General features: G+C 65.0%; 4 protein-coding genes across 16 annotated transcripts; 3 read left to right on the top strand and 1 right to left on the bottom strand.

The window, feature by feature from the left end:
- Positions 1 to 26: 26 nt before the first annotated feature.
- On the top strand, positions 27 to 4,150 carry GPT (glutamic--pyruvic transaminase). Of its 3 annotated transcripts, XM_040261491.1 has the most exons (13): positions 27 to 196; positions 689 to 800; positions 1,261 to 1,426; positions 1,671 to 1,760; positions 1,835 to 1,943; positions 2,116 to 2,249; positions 2,338 to 2,581; positions 2,737 to 2,816; positions 2,905 to 3,041; positions 3,157 to 3,331; positions 3,408 to 3,563; positions 3,661 to 3,773; positions 3,844 to 4,150. In XM_040261491.1, the coding sequence occupies exons 2-13, from the start codon at positions 757 to 759 to the stop codon at positions 3,932 to 3,934; spliced, it is 1,539 nt and encodes a 512-aa protein (XP_040117425.1). In that variant the 5' UTR covers positions 27 to 196; positions 689 to 756; the 3' UTR covers positions 3,935 to 4,150. The 3 variants fall into 3 exon arrangements, with proteins under 3 accessions (XP_040117425.1, XP_040117426.1, XP_040117427.1); XM_040261492.1 differs by lacking the exon at positions 689 to 800; XM_040261493.1 differs by having other exon boundaries at positions 689 to 1,426.
- A 102-nt stretch (positions 4,151 to 4,252) lies between these two features.
- Positions 4,253 to 7,490, top strand: MFSD3 (major facilitator superfamily domain containing 3). 6 transcript variants are annotated; one of them, XM_040261483.1, is made up of 5 exons: positions 5,217 to 6,356; positions 6,658 to 6,805; positions 6,884 to 7,008; positions 7,075 to 7,184; positions 7,269 to 7,490. In XM_040261483.1, exons 1-5 carry the CDS (start codon positions 5,282 to 5,284, stop codon positions 7,440 to 7,442), a joined length of 1,632 nt encoding a protein of 543 aa, XP_040117417.1. In that variant the 5' UTR covers positions 5,217 to 5,281; the 3' UTR covers positions 7,443 to 7,490. The 6 variants fall into 6 exon arrangements, with proteins under 6 accessions (XP_040117420.1, XP_040117417.1, XP_040117416.1 ...); XM_040261482.1 differs by having other exon boundaries at positions 5,217 to 6,377; XM_040261486.1 differs by lacking the exon at positions 6,884 to 7,008 and having other exon boundaries at positions 4,253 to 6,356; positions 7,269 to 7,484.
- Positions 7,491 to 7,548: 58 nt separating this feature from the next.
- Positions 7,549 to 14,000, bottom strand: RECQL4 (RecQ like helicase 4). Its single transcript, XM_040261472.1, has 23 exons — positions 13,903 to 14,000; positions 13,805 to 13,838; positions 13,581 to 13,681; positions 13,205 to 13,345; positions 12,327 to 12,928; positions 12,135 to 12,234; positions 11,931 to 12,057; positions 11,712 to 11,822; positions 11,482 to 11,613; positions 11,306 to 11,398; positions 11,093 to 11,229; positions 10,615 to 10,698; positions 10,362 to 10,535; positions 10,109 to 10,288; positions 9,896 to 10,037; positions 9,553 to 9,815; positions 9,187 to 9,472; positions 8,984 to 9,113; positions 8,739 to 8,905; positions 8,485 to 8,665; positions 8,250 to 8,403; positions 7,983 to 8,091; positions 7,549 to 7,892 (listed from the first exon to the last, which is right to left on the bottom strand). The coding sequence occupies exons 1-23, from the start codon at positions 13,984 to 13,986 to the stop codon at positions 7,768 to 7,770; spliced, it is 3,657 nt and encodes a 1,218-aa protein (XP_040117406.1). The 5' UTR covers positions 13,987 to 14,000; the 3' UTR covers positions 7,549 to 7,767.
- A 166-nt stretch (positions 14,001 to 14,166) lies between these two features.
- On the top strand, positions 14,167 to 18,149 carry LRRC14 (leucine rich repeat containing 14). 6 transcript variants are annotated; one of them, XM_040261465.1, is made up of 5 exons: positions 14,167 to 14,226; positions 14,636 to 14,767; positions 15,845 to 16,198; positions 16,384 to 16,968; positions 17,075 to 18,149. In XM_040261465.1, exons 3-5 carry the CDS (start codon positions 15,870 to 15,872, stop codon positions 17,640 to 17,642), a joined length of 1,482 nt encoding a protein of 493 aa, XP_040117399.1. In that variant the 5' UTR covers positions 14,167 to 14,226; positions 14,636 to 14,767; positions 15,845 to 15,869; the 3' UTR covers positions 17,643 to 18,149. The 6 variants fall into 6 exon arrangements, with proteins under 6 accessions (XP_040117399.1, XP_040117403.1, XP_040117402.1 ...); XM_040261469.1 differs by lacking the exon at positions 14,636 to 14,767 and having other exon boundaries at positions 14,189 to 14,555; XM_040261468.1 differs by lacking the exon at positions 14,167 to 14,226 and having other exon boundaries at positions 14,348 to 14,666.
- Positions 18,150 to 18,159: the final 10 nt, after the last annotated feature.

Here is an 18,159-nt window from a genome sequence, read left to right as displayed (position 1 = left end):
AAATTTAGCGTGTGGGCTGGGGAGGCTGCCCAGGGTCCACTCGCCACCACAGCTGCCACTTGGGCCCTGCTGCCAGGGGGCGGGCAGAGGCGGGCTCCGCCTGAGGCTGGGCCCATATCAGCCTGCGCTCCTGCCTGGGGGCCAGAGAGGCCTGCACTCTGGGAGGCAGCGGTGGCCGCGGAGCAGGAGGCACGAGGTGAGGCCAGCTGCCTGGGCTCTGGTTTCTTCTCCTGCCGGAGGGTGCTCCCTGACCCTCGGCGTGGGGTCGGAACCTAGGGCTGGGCAAGCCACATAGGGCCTATCGCTCCCTGCAGGGCCTGCAGAGGTGGGCCCCGAGGCTTATCACAGCTCCCTTCCCACTCTCTGCACCAATCAGGAGCCTCAGGGAGGGGGCGCTTAGGTCACCCTGCCCCCAGTGCAGCCCCAAGGGCAGCTCCAGGCTGGTATGTGTTTGGCGAAAGGGCAGGACAGCAGCCCAGAGCTGCAGAGGTGTCCCAAGGGCCCTGCAAAGGCCCGGAGCTGCCCAGCACCCCCCCACCCCAGCACCCCAACTCAGAGACTCCAGCCTTGCAGCACTGATGGGGGACCAAGGTTCAAACACAGGGCTCTCGCTGGCCCAGGCCTGGTCCCCAGTGCAGGAGGGCCAAGTGGAACCCATGTCTGAAGCCTTGCTCCCCTCCCCCAACAGCCCCAAGATTCCTGAGGCCTGGCTCAGTTACCCAGGAGACAGGCCTGCTCTGCTGGCTGGGAGCAAAGATGGGGGGCCCGAGAGGGCTGGGCCTCGGCCGAGCCCTACTGGGGTAACTATGCTGAGGTCCCGGGCCTCACTCCCGCTCGCTCGGGGGCCCAGCCTTCCCAGCTCTGTGGACCCGTCAGGGCTCTCAGCCCCCTCCCCACCCCCAGGCCTCGTCCTGCAGAGCTGCTGGCACCTTCTGCCTGTCCCTGCCCCATGTGGGTCTCCTGTCCCCTGTCCTGGGGACGCTGGGCGGGCACCGGGCCTCACCCCAAGCCCCGCCTGCCTTCTCACCCACTCCCTGTGGCTCCCAGGGCAGAACTGTGCCCAGACGGGCGGGGCCTGGCAGCCTGGCTCCTTCAGCCTCTTCTGTCCTCTCAGTGGGGCCAGCAGGCTGCAGCCAAGAGGGCGCCCCCTTCCCAGGCTCCCCCTTCCCAGCCCTGGCCCACCGAGCCTGGACCAGCTGACCTCATCCCCGCTTCTGGATCCTGCCGCCTCCTGAGCCTCCTTCCTGCCTATCTGAGCAGAGTCATGGCCTTGAGGGCAGTTGAGCACAGCCAGGAGGCAGCAAATGGGCTGAAGGAGAAGGTGCTGACACTGGACTCCATGAACCCTTGTGTCCGGAGGGTGGAGTATGCAGTGCGAGGCCCCATCGTGCAGCGGGCACTGGAGCTGGAGCAGGAGCTGCGCCAGGTATGCTCCTGCCCCCCGGGCCTGGCGAATGGACCCCAGACCGTGCCCCCTGCCCCCGACCCCCCCCCCCCGGGGCCTGGCAAGAGGGGCCCAGGCTGGTCCCTCACCCCCTCCCCCCCCCCGGGGCCTGGTGAGAGGGCCCCGGTCGGCCCTGGGCCCCCCCCCCCCCAAACCCCCGCCTTAGGAGACAAGGCCTGTGGGAGTGATAAGCTCCCCCCTCACTGTGCTCCCCTCCTCCCTCCAGGGCGTAAAGAAGCCCTTCACCGAGGTCATTCGCGCTAACATCGGGGACGCACAGGCCATGGGGCAGATCCCTATCACCTTCCCGCGCCAGGTGAGGCTCAGCACTGCCCCGCACCCTCCCCCTATCAGCCCGTGGACCCTGGCCCCAGCACTCACTCCTCCCAGGTCCTGGCCCTCTGCGTCCACCCCGATCTCCTGAACAGCCCTGACTTCCCCGACGACGCCAAGAGGAGGGCGGAGCGCATCTTGCAGGCGTGTGGGGGCCACAGCCTGGGTGAGCGCCAGAACCCGCCCAAGCCCGGGGGAGGGGTGGTGAGCAGGAGCTGGAGCGAGGCTGTCCCGGGAGAGGGTGGGCCCGCCGCTGGAAGAGGACGGGCCCCCTCACGAGAGCAGCGAGGGGACCTCACTTGTCCCACCCCGGCCGTCCTGCCTCGTCCCCCGTTCAGGGGCCTACAGCATCAGCGCTGGCGTCCAGATGATCCGCGAGGATGTGGCGCGGTACATCGAGCGGCGCGATGGAGGCATTCCCGCCGACCCCAATAACATCTTCCTGTCCACGGGGGCCAGCGATGCCATTGTGGTAGGCCGGGGCCAGTGCGGGAAGCCACCGCGGCTCCTAGTGCGCAGCCGGGAGGGTCTGCCAACCCCACCTCCCATCCCGCCCGCAGACGGTGCTGAAGCTGCTGGTAACCGGCGAGGGTCGCACGCGCACGGGCGTGCTTATCCCCACCCCTCAGTATCCACTCTACTCCGCCGCGCTGGCCGAGTTCAACGCGGTGCAGGTGGACTACTACCTGGACGAGGAGCGTGCCTGGGCGCTCGACGTGGCCGAGCTGCGGCGCGCGCTGCGCCAGGCGCGTGACCACTGCTGCCCCCGCGCGCTCTGCGTCATCAACCCCGGGAACCCCACCGGTGCGCGTCCCCACCCGTCCGCTCCCCGCCGCCCCGGCCCGAACAGGCACCCCTGTCAGCCGCGCCTGGGTCACCCTTTCCCTCCTCCCGCCGCCCTGCGCAGAGCAGAGCGCCCCCTCGGCTGACCCCGGACCTGTCGCACCCCCGCGCCCCAGGGCAGGTGCAGACCCGCGCGTGCATCGAGGACGTGATCCGCTTCGCCTTTGAGGAGAGGCTTTTCCTATTGGCCGATGAGGTGCTGGCTTGGCGCCCGCGGGGAGGGGGCGGCGGGCGCGGCGCGCGCCAGGGTGACACGGCCCGCTGTCTCCCCGCCTCCAATCCAGGTGTACCAAGACAACGTGTACGCCGAGGGCTCGCAGTTCCACTCGTTCAAGAAGGTGCTCATGGAGATGGGGCCGCCATACGCGGCGCGACAGGAGCTCGCCTCCTTCCACTCGATCTCCAAGGGCTACATGGGCGAGTGCGTGCGGGCTGGGCGGGCAGGGCCCAGAACCTGGGCGTCGGTTGGGCTCTCGTCGCCGCCAGGCTGGCCCCTCCTAGCCAGCCCTGCCTCGACGCCCACCTTCGCCTCTCAGGTGCGGCTTCCGCGGCGGCTACGTGGAAGTGGTGAATATGGACGCCGCGGTGAAGCAGCAGATGCAGAAGCTGCGGAGCGTGCGGCTGTGCCCGCCCACCCCGGGCCAGGTCCTGCTCGACGTGGCTGTCAGCCCGCCGTTGCCCTCCGATCCCTCCTTCGCGAGGTTCCAGGCGGTGAGTGGGCGGGGCCGCGGGCGTCGGGGCGCCTCGCCCCGGCCTGGCTTGACCAACCCTACCCCCTCGGCAGCAGGAGAGGCGGGCGGTGCTGGCCGAGCTGGCTGCCAAGGCCAAGCTCACGGAGCAGGTCTTCAACGAAGCTCCCGGCATCCGCTGCAACCCGGTGCAGGGCGCTATGTATTCCTTCCCGCGCATGGAGCTGCCCCCGCGTGCGGTGCAGCGCGCTCAGGTCCGACGTAAGCCTGGGCAGGGCCCGCGGGGCCGGGGACGTCCTCCCTGACCGTCCTCCCTGAGCGTCCCCTCCCGTCCTCCTCCCGAACCCCCAGGAGCTGGGCCTGGCTCCCGACATGTTCTTCTGCCTGCGCCTCCTAGAGGAGACTGGCATCTGCGTGGTGCCTGGGAGTGGCTTCGGACAACGGGAAGGCACCTACCACTTTCGGTGAGGCCCTGCTGGCGCAGCCTCTCCCCTCGACCCCCACCACTTTGGCTTACTTTCTTCCCCTTTTCAGGATGACTATTCTGCCCCCCATGGAGAAGTTGCGGCCCCTGCTGGAGAAGCTGAGCCAGTTCCATGCTAAGTTCACCCGCGAGTACTCCTGAGGACCCGTCAGAGGCCAGGGCCGGCCATAGGGACGACCTCAGACTGAGGGCACTCTGCCCTGGGGCCTCTGGAGCCTCTGGACTTGCTCCTGCTGGCTGTGTGGCCGAGCCCCTGCCCCTCCACAGGCCCTAATAAAGCAATGGGCTGGCCGGGCTGCTTGGAGGCTGCGTGCACACCTGTGTGCACCTTCACAGCCTTGTCCACTCTTGACTGCCTGTCTGTATGGGTTCTGTGCAGGCTTGGGGGCCAGGGGGCGATGGTCAAGGAGGGCTTCCTGAGGAGCAGACATTCTTACAGGTTGGAGTTGGCTAGATGGGAACTGGCAGAGTTGGCAGAGGGAAACCGAGCAACCGTGAGAGGGCAAGGAGGGTGTCTTGGTTCTCCAAACGGAGCAGGTGACAGCGGTTCTGCCTCTTTTGACAACTGCGGGAGGAGTGATGTTGGCTAAGGAGTAGGGAGAGGAAGGGCACGTGGTCACCTAGGTCATGCTGTGTGTGGAGTGTGTGACGTCCCCGTGCAAATGCAGTCCTTGGGCTGGAAAACAGAAAGGAGACCCCCCCCCCCGCCCCGCCCAGAGCTGGGGCAGGTTTGGGGCACCGGCCCTCAAGGACAAGCACCTACTGCCACTGTTGTGGGTCCTCTGTGGTGGGCACTTTAGTCCTCATTTCACAGAAGAAACCTGAGCCACCCAAATGCCTAGAAATGACAGGAAACTCACTCCACGTGGCCTTGGTAGCTGACCAAGGGTCTTGGCTCAAGTGCCTATGAGTTGGTTTACCGGTTGGCTGGCTTCAGAGATCCACAGGCGTGGGGAGACCACTGGCCAAGGTCCCAGCTCAGCTCGGGAGGGGGTTCTTAGCCACAGTGCAAGCTTCACTCACTCCCCTGGGCCTCAGGTATCTTCAGGCATCAGCACAGCTCTGGGCTGGAGAGGCTTTGTGAGACCCCAAGCTCAGGCTCGGGTTTCCCCTTGGGAGGCGGGGACCGCCTCCTTGCTGAGGCCAGCTGGAGCCTAGACAGGCTCTCGGGGCCTCCTCACTGGACACGAGGGCCTTTAGGGCAGCAGCCGGATGCGTCCTGGGATGAGCGGGGCTCAGGCCTTTCCCACGACCCTCTTCAGCCACCGGCCTGCAGAGGGCGCTGAGAACACGATCTCAGGGAGCTGAGGGGCACCGGAGCCAAGGAAGCAGCAGCCGACAGTGGAGGCTTGAGAGGACAGCTGCTCTGTGGGGTCGTAGGCGACCCAGCGGAACCGGCAGCCACCAGGCCCCAGGTAGGACACCTGCGGCACTTCCGGAGGCTGAGGGGCGTCTGGGAGCGGATCAGACGGCCGGGGAGGGCCCTGGATGGGTCCCGGTTTCCGATGTTCCAAGCCAGTCGGCCACCAGGGGCGCGCGCGGGCTGTCGGCGCTCTAGCCCGCCCGCGTCCTCTATGGCCGCCTCGTTTCCGGGCTGCGCTGTGGCGCGCGAGGGCTACCCAACCCCGCAACCGAGACATCCAGCTCCTCGGGGGCCTGAGCCTGCGGGACCCGAAGGCGCGTTCACGGATGCCGGCTTGGCCACCCCTGACCCAGCCCCAGTCATGCCGCTGCGTGACCCCTAACCCCATCGCGACTGGACGGACCGGACCCCCACCCTGGGAACAGCCCTGCCCCTGCTCTGAGTGGGACCCCTCATCCCTCCCCAGTCTGGTCCTGAAGGCGGCCCCCGCCCCAGGGCCGCGCCCCCTGGCCATGGCCATGCGCGGGAAGCTGCTGCCCCTGGCTGGTCTCTACCTGGTGCAGGGCCTGCCCTACGGCCTGCAGTCAGGCCTGCTGCCCGTGCTGCTGCGCGCCCGCGGCCTTTCCCTGACGCGCGTGGGGCTGGCCAGGGCGCTGTATGCGCCGTGGCTGTTCAAGCTCGTTTGGGCCCCGCTGATAGACACGTGGGGCTCCCCAAGGGGCTGGCTGGCGCTCAGCACTGCTGCCCTGGGCCTGGTGTGCGGGCTGCTGGCAACCCTGCCTCCTGCCGGCGCCGGCGGGGCCGCGTTGCCTGTCCCGGTGGCGGCGCTGCTCCTGCTGCTGAATCTAGCTGCGGCCGTGCAGGACGTGGCCCTGGACATGCTGGCCGTGCGGCTCCTGGAGCCAGCCGAACTGGGGCCTGGCAATACCGTCCAGGTGGTTGCTTACAAGCTGGGGGCCGCGCTGGCCAGCGGCGGGCTGCTGGCCCTCCTGCCCGCGCTCTCCTGGACGCTGCTCTTCCTGCTCCTGGCCGCCACCTACTGGCTGGCTGCGGCCTTGGCCTGGGTGGCGCCCGCCCTGCGACAGCTGCCGGTACCCCCGCCCTCAGCGCACCCCCACCCCAGCCTGCGCCTTCAGCAGGACTTGCTGGCCGTGCCTGGGACCCTGTGGACAGCGGGCTTCGTGCTCACCTACAAGCTGGGTGAGTCAGGCAGTAGCACAGGTGGGTCCCAAGAACTGGCGTGGGACTGCCTTTCCTCTGTAGGGTCTGATCTGAGGGCTGGAGCCCACCCTGACTGTGGCTGGGCCTTGTTTCCAATGTCCTCTGCAGGTCTAGCCCCAGCCACACTCCTTCAGGCCTCTCTGAGCTGCTTCGTGCTGACCCTGAATTTGGCCAAAGCCTAGCCCCAGCTGTCTGCGGCCCAGCAGAGGCAGGGCTGGGGGAGCCTGAGGCTGAGGTGGAGAGGCAGGGGAGGCCGCCCCTACTGACTTTCTTTCCACAGGTGAGCAGGGTGCCAGCGGTCTGTTCCCACTGCTGTTGCTGGACAGTGGCATCTCCACCCCAGAGCTGGGGCTGTGGAACGGTGTGGGTGCTGTGTTCTGCTCCATTGCTGGCTCATCCCTGGGTGGGGTCCTGCTGGCCAGGCGTTGGTGAGCCCCCCTCAGTGCACCCTGCCCACCTGCTCCCCTCTTCTCTCTGCCCTCTGACCTGCCCCGTCTCCCCCTCAGGCAGCCACTGCCCCTCCTGAGGTCAGTGCTTTGGTTCCGTCTTGGGGGCCTGACCTACCAGACTGCCCTGCTCTTTCAGCTGAACAGCCCCAGAGCCAACCCCGTCCCTGGCACAGTCCTGAGAGGTGAGGGGTGGGCCACAGTGGGGAGGAGCCTGGGGTCCTGGGCCCTGCTGACTCTCACCCTCCCAGGGGCAGCCCTGCTGAGCCTGTGTCTGCAGCACCTCCTGGGGGGCTTGGTCACAACCACCACCTTCACCATGATGATGCGCTGCAGTCAGCTGGCACCCAGTGCCCTGCAGGTAAGAAACATGGCTGCAGCATGCGAGGCTGTGGGCCTGGAGTCCAAGCAGGTCCTGACATGACATTCTCCGTCCACCCCGCAGGCCACACACTACAGTCTCCTGGCCACTCTGGAGCTGCTGGGGAAGCTGCTGGTGGGCACGCTGGCAGGAGCCCTGGCTGATAGCCTGGGGCCACGCCTCTGCTTCTCTCTCTTCTTAGCTCTCTCAGCCACCCCCATGCTGTACCTGGGCTTTGCGCCCAGCGCCCTGGCCTGAGCTAAAAGGCTGAACTCATCAATAAAGTGGAGTGTGCTTCTGGGACAAGTACTGTGCAGTCATCCCCAGACTATAGGGTTCCCAGTGGAAGGAAGAATCCTAAAAACAACTCAAGCAACTTTTATTCTGCACTTTGGGGCCTCTGCCCCCGTGTTCCTGGTGGCGGGCTGTGTTCGGGGTGGTGGGCCACTGTCCTGATCACTGCACCCCCTCCATCTTTACCCTGAGGGCCCACTACACCTGACACCCCCAGGCTGTGGCCTTGCAACCCCACTTAGGCCCCTGTCTGGGACACGGGGGTACTGGGTCCTCTGCAGCAGGGTGGTCAGCGGCCCCATAGCAGGAGCTCCTGCGTGGCCAGGTGCATGAGGGCAGGGAAGCTCAGGTGCAGGTACTTCCTCCAGAAGCGCCGGTCCCGCCCAAACACCTGGGCTGGATAGCAGGGGCTCCCTGGAGGGGGAGGAGATGCGGCTGAGGACTCTGGGCCAGGTGTGCCCCCAGCCCCCAACTCCCTCAGGGCTAGGCCTCCCAGGTCCGCACCAATGCCGTGGAAGACGCGGGCCACAGCCCTGCCTGAGAACCGCTGCTCTGGCCAGGAGGACAGGAGCTGGCGTATGTCCCGGCGGATCTGGTCTTCCCAGTCCTGGAGCTGTGGTGCGGGGGGACAGTCAGGCCAGCCCGGCTTCCACTGCTTGCTCTTCTGTACGGCTCAGTGTTGTGCATGGCTTGTGGTGCCCGCAGGAGGCGGGTGTGAGCCCGCAGACGGGCGCATCCTCTGCAGCCACCCCTCCAGGCCCTGACACTCACCCTGTCCTGTCCCAGCTCGGGGTCGTCCTCTGTCTCCAGGCCCCCCGACTGTTCTGACTCTTCTTCAAAGTAGTGACTGAGCAAAGCCTTGAGCCTGCTGCTTCGCTCCCAGTCAGGCTGCTCTAGGCATGGCCCGCAGCTGGGGAAGGCCACACTGTGGAGGGTAGAGCCTGTCAGAGGGGCCTGCCTAGGGGCAGGGTGGGGTGGCCCGTGCCCTGCCCACCTCCGCCTGCACCTGTGAAAAGCCCGGAAGGTGTGGTGCAGGTGGGCCAGGGCCTCTCGCTCTCGAGCCTGCACACGGCTGTGTAGGAAGTCGCAGATCTGGTCCCTCTCCTGTGCCGTCAGGTCCCCCGGGCTGTACAGGCGGAAGGCCATCTCTCTGAACTCCACCAGCACCCCAGTACCCTGGGGCACACCTGCCAGATAGGATGTCAGAAACTGGCGGAGGGGTGGAGAGCGGGTGGCAAGCAGGGCTGGGGTTGGACGCACCTGTCTTGGGCTCTGGGTCCCACTGCAGCTGGAGGAGAGCTCGCCGCACAGGGCCCAGCTCCCAGCCCATAGAGTCCGCCAGCTTGACCAGATCCAACTCTACAGAACTGCATCCCCCCTTCGTGTCGGGGTGCTGCTGGGCCAAGCACAGAGCCAGTGGGGGGCACCTATGCCAGGGGGGCGGCATGTGATTGGCAGCCCTGTTCTCTGTTGCCATTGACAGCTTGGGTGGGATGTGTGCTCACCTGCGGGCCAGGGCCTGGAGCTGGGTGGGGCCCCCGGGCCAGCGCAGGTGGCAGCGGGCATAAGTGGGAGCCACCAGCTTCAGCCAGCGCCGTGGGTGCAGCTCCAGGTAGCACAGCAGCGTCTCAATGGCTGTGGGAAGAGCGGAGCTCACTCGGGGCCTGTGGGACCCCCAAGCCCCGCCGCACACGCCCCTGCTCCTCACCCTCCTCCGGCATATCCAGGGCCTGCACGGTTGGCTGCACTGGGAGCACCCGCTCATGGCCTGGGCACTGGGGTGTGTGTGGGACGCTGGGCTGGCCAGGATCCTGGGCACTCGCAGCTATAGGGGCCCTGGCCAAGCACTCTTCCTTGCTCCTGCCACCCTCCTGCTCTGGGGGCCGCCGGGCACAAGAACAGGGAGGGAACACACGCTGCACCAGCCTCTTCACAGCAAAGAAATCCACGGCGTTGGCGTGCACATGTCTGCGTAGCTCCCGCAGGTCCTGGCCCTGGGGGCAGAGTGGTGTGAATGTGGGGCACAGCCCCGGGCAGGGTTGGGGAAACTGGGGGGGGTGGGGTGGGCACCCACCTGGGGCCGGAGGAAGAGGTGGCAGTGTGCTGGCTGCCCGTCACGCCCTGCGCGGCCCACCGCCTGCACGTAGTTCTCAAAGCTGGGGGGCAGCCCCAGGTGCAACACAGCCCGCACGTCCGGCCGGTCCAGCCCCATCCCGAAGGCCACTGTGGCCACCACCACGCGCAGCCGGCCCTCCATGAAGGCCCGCTGCACCCGCCGCCGATCTCGGCTGCACAGGCCAGCGTGGTAGGCCTCGGCCACGGCATCCAGCGCTGTGCCTGCAGAGAAGACACACGGTGGTCAGGTGGGGCGCATGCCCGGGACGCGTCTGTGGGGCGCAGGCCTGCCTCCGCCTCACCGTGGGGCCCCAGATCCCGGGCCTCGCGCAGGCAGGTGCGCAGCAGGGCGGCGACACGCTCTGTGTCCTCTCGCCTGTGGCAGTAGATGATGACGGAGTCCAGAGCCCGGAACCGGTCACTCTGCAGCAGTGTCACCAGCGCCTAGGGGGATGAGAGTCACTGCAGAGAGCTGGGAGGCAGGGCCGCTGCCAGGCCCATGCACGTACGCTTACCTGGTCTGGGTCCCTGTCCGAGGACACGGAGAGGTGCAGGTTGGCAGGAATGGTAGCTGGCCCTCTGAGCACGGACTCCTCAGTCACGCCCAGGTGCCAGGCCACGTCGAGGGCAGTGCTGCGTGTGGCCGTGGCTGTAAGGCCCAGGAAGCAGTGGACGCCCATCCGGTCCCGCAGCGTCTGTGAGGGGGCGGTGAGCCAGCTGCGCCTACCCGCCCCACCCCTGCACACTGCCCTACCCACCAAGGCTCACCTGACAGACACGCAAGTAACAGGGCCGGAAGTTGTGGGACCACTGAGAGAGGCAGTGGGCCTCATCGAGGCAGGCAAAGGCGACCGGCGGCAGCTGAGAGAGGAGGGTGTCGGCCCCGGCCCCGACCAGTGACTCTGGGGACAGCATCAGCACCTGCACGCGGGCCGCACGAGCCTAAGGAGGCCCACTGGTCAGCAATGGCACCCAGCTCTGCCCGCTGCTCCACCCGTCTGGCCCTGGGAGGCCCCCTCACCTTCTGCAGGGCAGAGTCCCGCTGCTTCTTGGTCATCCCCGAGTGAAGGCAGGCCCCCTTCAAGCCAGGGGGCAGGCCAGAGAGCTGCAGGTACAGGAGCACAGCCTGTTGCACGGCCCTGGCCCTTTCCCGAAGCCCTTCCAGGGTGGCTTTACCTGACAACTACTGCTGGCTCCCCTCCAGGCCCTTTGGGGAGGAGAGGCCAGAGCCGCCCGTGGGCCTTGACTGAGGCGCACTGGGGACAGAACCCAGTGGGGCTGCTCCTACCAAGCTGCTCCTCTGGTGGGTGGGACTGGGTCTAAGCAGCCGTGTCCCTGTGCCTTTGGGCCATTGCCGACACTGGACAGAGTGGAAAGGGCCTGATAACTTGCAGCTCTGGGGTGGGGGTGGGGCAAGAAACAGCAGCCCAAGTGGGTCAGCAGAGCCATGGATACCGGTCCTTGCCTTTGGCATGTATCCGTGGGTCCTGTCCACCTACCTGGTCATCCATGAGTGACGTGAGAGGAGAGATGACCAGGGTGAGGCAGGGGCTTCGCCGGAAGTAGAGCAGCGCTGGGAGTTGGTAGCACAGGGACTTGCCAGCCCCCGTGGGCAGCACCAGCAGGGTGGACATACCTGGTGTGATCTAGAGTCAAGGCAGCCGTCTTGCAGCCTGGCCTCAACCCCACCACGCTCCTGCCCGCCAGCTCACCAGACAGGATCCGCATGATCACACGCTCCTGCTCGGGGTAGAAGGCATGGTGCCCCAGTTGCTCCAGGGCCTGAAACACCTCAGCCGGCGTGTCTGTGGACACAGGTGTCAGTCAGCTTGGCTCTGAGTCGTCCTAACCCTTCCGTCCAGGCCTGGGCTGTTAGGCATCTGCTGACCTGCCACCTGACCCGAGGGCCCCGGTGGGTAGAGTGGAGGCACGGAAAGAGGTGGACAGGGCATCCTGGACACAGACGGCCCCGTGGGCACCAGCAGCTCAGGCGCCCCAGGCTCAGCATCTTCTTCACCTGCTGAGAACAGATGAACAGCATAGGAGCACTGGGCTGGGCTGGCGTCACAGTACCAAGAAAGAAACTTGCTGCAGCCTCTCCTTCACCTCTTCACTCACCAGAGAGTTGGCAGCAGGCTGCACCTGTCCTCAGGGATGCTTCCTGTAACGTGGACTGGGTCTGTGCACCATCCACCTTGACATCCTCCTTCTGAGGTGCCAGGAGAGGCTCTGGACCAGAAGCAGAGAGTCAGTAGGGCCTTTGCCTGAGCCAGAATTGCCTCCCCAAAGAGCACAACACCCCTGTAAGCAGGCTGGCATCCAGGGCAGAGGCCTCACCAGGCTGAGAGCATCGGGATGCCCAGTGGCTGAGCTGCCCATGCTGGGAGCAAGAATCCTGAGCTGGGCCTCTGGGCTGACCACCCCCAAAACACTCCCCTTTTTTCTGCCACTTCTGCTTCCATGCCTGGTTGGGGACACAAAGAAGGGTCACAGGGCAAGCAGCAGGACAGGTTGGGGGAGAACCCAGTACCACCTCCTCACCTGCTTGCGAAGGAGCCTGCCCCGCAGGGCCCAGCCCCGCACATAGCGTCGCTGCTTCATGTTGAGCCGCACATAGTTCCCCCTGTCCTGGACAGCAGATCTGGAAGAAATGCACAGGTCGGCAGTGCCCACAGCCCTCCCTACACTGGCTCAACTGAGCACAGCCCTGCTGGGAGGTTAGAGCAGTGATACCTGGAGGCTGGGGTCCTGCCTGGGAGCTGTGTCTTCACAGGCTGCTCTGGACAGTCTTCTGCAGGCCCTGCAGCCCCAGCTCCCTCAGGCAGGGGTCCTGCTTGGTCGGTGCCCTGCTGGGTCTGTGCAAGGCTTCCCTCCAGCTCCCCACTCTGTTTCCGCTTCTTGCCTTGACGGTCACCAGGCTGACAGTTCCCTGCACTGACACCAGCTGCTGGTAGGGCTGGAGCCTCTGGGCCCTGCAAAGGCACCTCAGGACCAGCGCTGAGGCTAAGGACAGATGCAACAGCTGGAGTCAGAAGCTGTGAATCCTCCGCACCCAGGCCAGGCTGGCAGGTCCTGGAAACCTCCAGAAAATCTGGGGTCCTGTTGTGACACCGCTGCAGCCACTCAGGGTCGAGGGAGCTAAGTCGCAGGCTCAGGGATGCCCTCAGCTGCTGGAGCCGGCCTGGCCTCAGCTGGGGCCTGGGAAGCTGAGGGAGCACCTGATTGACATTTTCTGGAGAGATGGAGGCAGCTGCTGTGCCTGGTGGCTCCGGTGAAGGGATCTTGGAGGAGGATCTTTGTGCAAGCCGGGGTATCCGGCCCAGGGTTGACCTAGCCTGGGAGGGAGACAAGCAAGCAGGAACTCAGGCCCTTGGGGTGCTACACACTCATACGTGCTGGAGGCCCACCTATAACAGCTGGGTAAGGTGAGAGGCAAAAGGTTGGGACATAAAGGAAGCTGAGGGTAGAGGCTGATCTGGAGCTCCTCTGTGGAGCTGTGCTGGCTGTGTGTGCACAGGTGAGCATGTGACTACCCGTAAGACACTCGACAGGGATGGGTAGCTGGTAATTCTGCCTGGGGCCACCTGCAGCTCTGGACCCTCATCCCTCACCTGCAGACTGCCCTTTAGGTTGGCCTTAAGCCTCTTCCCATAGTCCTGCGCAGACTCCTGAGGGCTCCACCTTGAGGGAGGATGGGGACTCTGGGTCGCAGCCCGATTCAAGTGGTTCCCCCAGCAACTGGGCTCCAACATCTGCAGGAGACAGTAGAGACCTAAACCACGGAGAAGCTGGTGTGTGAGGGGGAACAGAGATGTCTCCACCCCTGAGAAACCCGAGGAGGGGCTGTCCTTCCTCCACGCTCTCACACTTCCCCCTCTGCCCCCCGCTCCCGCCGAGCTCTGTGCCCCACAGAAGTTGGGTCACGACTCCTCCCGGCTCCGGCACACAGGATGTTGACCCAGAGGTTGGGATGTCGAGCCCAGGTACCTGCTCGGCCGCGGGGGGAGGCGACTGCCCCGAGCCGTGAGGCTCGACGCCGCCGGCCTGGCCCAGTGCTTTCTTCAGGGAGCGGTACTCTCGGTACAGCGCTGAGAACGGGGTCGGGGGATCGGAGTTGAGGAGTCAGCATTCCCCTGGAAGGGGGCGTGGAGGCCTCCCGCCCCCGGCCCACGGCCTTGGCCACTCCCTCCGCCCCGCGCCCGCGGGCTCACCGCGGGTCTCCTCGGGCGCCGCTTCCACGTCTTCCTGTAAAGGGAACGCGTCAGGCGGATGCCGTGCCCTCAGCTCCCCGCCCACGGGCAGTCCGCACCTTGCCTGGCCGCCGCCCGCTCTGCCGCCAAAACGCGCGCTCCCACGCCTGCAGCAGCTCCCACACGTCCCGCAGGCGCTCCATGGTCGCCGGAAGCTTGGCGCCCCGCGAATCTCCCGCCTAGAGGGCGATGCCGGCCGCCAGCCAATGGGGACGCTCGGCAGCGTTGGAGGCGTAACAACCTGGGCTGGGGCAGCCAATCTACGGGGCCCTGCTGCGGCAGCCAATGAGGTGCGTTTACGTCATCGCGGCGCGCGACGGCGCAGACGGAGCGCGACGTACGGTGAGGCGGGGCCGGCGGCGGTGGCGGCGGCTTGGGTCCGGGTGAGCGCGGGCTGCCTGCTGGGGACGGAGCACGGCGGCTTGCGGCTCCTTCTCTGCCTGGCCGCACAAGGAGCGTGCGGGCACTCGGGGCGGCGCCGCACCGGAGGCGGGGGCGGGGGAGGAAGCCAGGGCGGGGCAGCTGAGGGAAGGGGAAGACCCGAGTCGGGTGCCGGGCTGATCGGCCTCGGGTCTTGGGGGACGATGCTCCGTCTTCGAGAGGCAGGCCCCGCCGGAGAGACGGAGGGCGTCGAATTAACGGGGTCCCGTCTCTGAAGGCTCGGAGGAGCCGTGCGGGGGCGTCTTCAGGGAAACGTTGGAGCCGTGGGCCGGTGGGAGGGGGCGGTGGCCACCACGCCGAGACTCCTCCCATAGTGACCACACTGGCTGCTTTCCTTTTCTCTCGTAACAGGTGCTCGGTTGGTCTGTCCTCTCACAGCGAGGTATGAATCGTCCTCGCGAGATTTATCCTCAGGCAGAGAGAGACCGAGGGTTGACGTCCCGGGCTTCTCAGGAACCAGCGCCCTAAGGACTTGTGTATGAGGTCCGCAAGAGCTGGGGCTCTGGGGCCAGGCTGCCACCCTTCCCAAGCTCGTTACCCGGGACCTTTTTCTGGCAAGGCCTAGGTCTTAGTTTCCTAACATTTTCAGGGAAGTGCCCTGGAGGCAGTTTTGAGGATGAGGTGCCTGGAACACAGTAAGTCAGCAGTAGAGCTGTCACGCAGGTACCTTGTGGCCTCAGGCATCTCTTTTGTGCTCCTTGTCAGCTTGGATATACTTTTGACAGCCGTTTCTACCTATCTCATGAAAGGCCCCTAGTCTGGGGTCTTTGAATCCCATGGGTTTGATACTTGTTCTCTTAACATGGTTCTCCAGGGAAGAGAGACATTTACACAGATGCCAAGGACACCGATGGGTGAGGCATTCTTTCTCTCTGTAAATCTCTAGGGGTCTCCATGTCTAACAGTGCTCCTGGAAGATAGTAGTTAGTACATGTTGAGGGCTTGGGTTACTCTAGCTCTTCAGACTCAGAGTTCACTGGATTCTGGTCCGTTCTACTTGTCCTACTGTTTATTAAACTGTATCTATAGTTTCAACTCCTCTTTGCTGTGCTGTGCAGAATCCAAGGGCAGCCTGCAGGAGCTTGTGAGGCAGCTGAGAGAGGGTACTATGATGTACCTTCCAGCCCCTAGGATTATCTCATCCCTCTAGTGCTTGGCCAGGGGTGGGAGGGTGGCGGGTGGGGGTTGGCTTTTTAAGAAGGGGAGGATCTCTTGATAAGTGGCTTTGGAAGGTCTGAAAAACAGATGGTGTGCTCTGCAGAGTAGCAGCCATCAAAAGCACACCTACACAGGCTGGTCATCTCTGGTGCCATGCTGTTTATATGCTGCTTGGTGGCTTTATCTCCCTAGAGAGGCCCCCCTGCTTCTCGGGGGCCGGGATGGGGGGTGGCCTTGTTCTCCTTTCTCCTTTTTTCAGCCTATTGTGAAGTATCTAGCACTTGCTCATCAGAGCCATGGTTCTCTGCTCTGTGCCAAGCACCAGGCTGAGCTTTCCCACTACCAGCATGGAGGGGGTGGGGCTGGAGCTTGTCCTCCCCACTGAAGGGCACTTCCCTGCAGGTGACCTCCTGCCTGGCCTAGCGCCATGCACACCCTCGTGTTCCTGAGCACACGGCAGGTGCTCCAGTGCCAGTCGGCTGCCTGCCAGGCCCTGCCCCTGCTGCCGCGAGAGCTCTTCCCCTTGTTGTTCAAAGTGGCCTTCATGGACAAGAAGACAGTAGTGCTGCGTGAGCTGGTGCACACTTGGCCTTTCCCGCTGCTCAGCTTCCAGCAGCTGCTGCAGGAGTGTGCCCACTGCAGCCGGGCCCTGCTGCAGGAGCGGCCCAGCACAGAGAGCATGCAAGCCGTGATCCTGGGCCTGACTGCCCGGCTCCACACTCCGGAGACTGAGCCTGGCACGCAGCCCCTCTGCAGGTATGGGCTCACTGGAGGGACCTTCAGGCCTGGTGGGGGAATGCAGAGTGGGTCCCCCCAAGAGGTTCCAGGCTGGTACAGGAGCTCAGTGCAGAAATAGGCATGTTGCTTCTGTCCCAAGGTGGCTGGGAGTGGGTGTGGGCTCTGTCCCCTTGTCTCCTGCCTCAGCCCACCCATGCTCCCAGGAAGCATGCGCTGCGGGTGCTGGATATGACGGGCCTCCTGGATGACGGCGTGGAGCAGGACCCTGGCACCATGAGCATGTGGGATTGCACGGCAGCTGTGGCCCGCACATGCATCGAACAGCAGCAGGGCAGGACTGCAGAGCCTGGCCTGGCCCCTGTTCCTGTGGAGGTGCGTGTGGACCTGCGGGTGAACCGGGCTTCCTATGCATTCTTGCGGGAGGCACTCCGCAGCAGCGTAGGCAGCCCGCTGCGGCTCTGCTGTCGGGACCTGCGGGCTGAGGATCTGCCCATGCGCAATACAGTGGCCCTGCTGCAGCTTCTGGATGCAGGCTGCCTGCGCCGCGTGGACCTGCGCTTCAACAACTTGGGCCTGCGTGGCCTGTCCGTCATCATCCCACACGTGGCCCGCTTCCAGCACCTGGCCAGCCTGCGGCTACACTATGTGCATGGGGACTCTCGGCAGCCCTCTGTGGACGGTGAGGATAACTTCCGCTACTTTCTGGCCCAGATGGGCCGCTTCACCTGTCTGCGGGAGCTCAGCATGGGTTCCTCTCTCCTCTCAGGGCGGCTGGACCAGCTGCTCAGGTGAGTGGACCCTGCTATGGCCCTGCCTCTCCCTTCCCCTCCACAGACCCTCCCCTGGCTCTGCCTATTTGTGACCCGCTGTGTTCCCTCCCCACCCCGACCCCAGCACCCTGCAGAGCCCCCTGGAGAGCCTGGAGCTAGCCTTCTGTGCCCTGCTGCCCGAGGACCTGCGTTTTCTGGCACAGAGCTCCCATGCTGTCCACCTCAAGAAGTTGGACCTGAGTGGCAACGACCTGTCTGGGAGCCAGCTGGAGCCCTTCCAGGGTCTGTTGCAGGCAGCAGCAGCCACACTGTTGCACCTCGAGCTGACCGAGTGCCAGCTTGCTGATACCCAGCTGCTGGCCACACTCCCTGTGCTGACTCGTTGTGCCAGCCTCCGCTACCTCGGCCTCTATGGCAACCCGCTGTCCGTGGCAGGGCTCAGGGAGCTACTGCGGGACTCAGTGGTGCAGGCTGAGCTGCGCACAGTGGTGCACCCTTTCCCTGTGGACTGCTATGAGGGCCTGCCCTGGCCACCGCCTGCCTCTGTCCTCCTGGAAGCCTCCATCAATGAGGAGAAGTTTGCTCGCGTGGAGGCCGAGTTGCACCAGTTGCTACTGGCCTCAGGCCGTGCGCATGTGCTCTGGACCACAGACATCTACGGGCGCCTGGCTGCAGACTACTTCAGCCTGTGACCTCCAAGCTCTGGGTGAGAGACTGTCCCGGGGTCCAGGGCTGCTGGAGGCCCCTTGCCCCTTGGGTAGGCAGAGCCTATCCTGGAACCCTGTGGAGGCCTGACACAATGGCAGTGGCCTCTCATTTCTTTGCTCCAGGGCTTGCCTTGAGCCTCCCCATGCTTTCTGCAGCACTGTGTGCAGTTTGTTCTGCGCCTGCTCCCCTGGCTGGCTGACCATCTGTGGGCCCAAGGGCTGGATTCCAGGCCTACATGGCCCTGCTTGGTTTGGCTGCACTTAGCTGCCCTTCAGTGTCCTGGGGTCTTCAAGCTGAGAGATGTTTTCCTCTAGGCCCTCAAGAGCAGATTGCTCTGGGTTGGAAGTTGGGACAGGGGCCTACTTCACGGAGGGTTGGGCTCCTAGGCACTTTGGGGCCTCTTACCTTTTCTGGGTTTTAGTGCCAGAAGGTGTCTTAAAGGTACAAACGTGCAGTGTGCTTAGAACTTAAATCTGTGACTTTTTTCTGTCTTAATTGGTT

This window comes from Oryx dammah, unplaced genomic scaffold, assembly GCF_014754425.2.
Source record: "Oryx dammah isolate SB20612 unplaced genomic scaffold, SCBI_Odam_1.1 HiC_scaffold_19, whole genome shotgun sequence".
In the NCBI taxonomy this organism is placed as follows: domain Eukaryota; kingdom Metazoa; phylum Chordata; class Mammalia; order Artiodactyla; family Bovidae; genus Oryx; species Oryx dammah.
This window is presented reverse-complemented; position numbering and strand designations above follow the sequence as displayed.

Bases quoted from the DNA above. Each gene is read 5' to 3' on its own strand.
- GPT (XM_040261493.1), top strand. From the start codon at position 950: ATGTGGGTCTCCTGTCCCCTGTCCTGGGGACGCTGGGCGGGCACCGGG. The intron at 1,427-1,670 runs GTATGCTCCTGC...TCCTCCCTCCAG, and splicing joins TGGAGCAGGAGCTGCGCCAG to GGCGTAAAGAAGCCCTTCAC. The intron at 1,944-2,115 runs GTGAGCGCCAGA...TCCCCCGTTCAG, and splicing joins GTGTGGGGGCCACAGCCTGG to GGGCCTACAGCATCAGCGCT.
- MFSD3 (XM_040261480.1), top strand. From the start codon at position 5,282: ATGGGTCCCGGTTTCCGATGTTCCAAGCCAGTCGGCCACCAGGGGCGC. The intron at 6,806-6,883 runs GTGAGCCCCCCT...TCTCCCCCTCAG, and splicing joins GTCCTGCTGGCCAGGCGTTG to GCAGCCACTGCCCCTCCTGA. The intron at 7,185-7,268 runs GTAAGAAACATG...TCCACCCCGCAG, and splicing joins TGGCACCCAGTGCCCTGCAG to GCCACACACTACAGTCTCCT.
- RECQL4 (XM_040261472.1), bottom strand. From the start codon at position 13,986: ATGGAGCGCCTGCGGGACGTGTGGGAGCTGCTGCAGGCGTGGGAGCGC. The intron at 13,839-13,902 runs GTGCGGACTGCC...TTCCCTTTACAG, and splicing joins GCGGGCGGCGGCCAGGCAAG to GAAGACGTGGAAGCGGCGCC. The intron at 7,893-7,982 runs GTGCGGACCTGG...CTCCCCCTCCAG, and splicing joins CCGCGTCTTCCACGGCATTG to GGAGCCCCTGCTATCCAGCC.
- LRRC14 (XM_040261465.1), top strand. From the start codon at position 15,870: ATGCACACCCTCGTGTTCCTGAGCACACGGCAGGTGCTCCAGTGCCAG. The intron at 16,199-16,383 runs GTATGGGCTCAC...CCATGCTCCCAG, and splicing joins GGCACGCAGCCCCTCTGCAG to GAAGCATGCGCTGCGGGTGC. The intron at 16,969-17,074 runs GTGAGTGGACCC...CCCCGACCCCAG, and splicing joins CGGCTGGACCAGCTGCTCAG to CACCCTGCAGAGCCCCCTGG.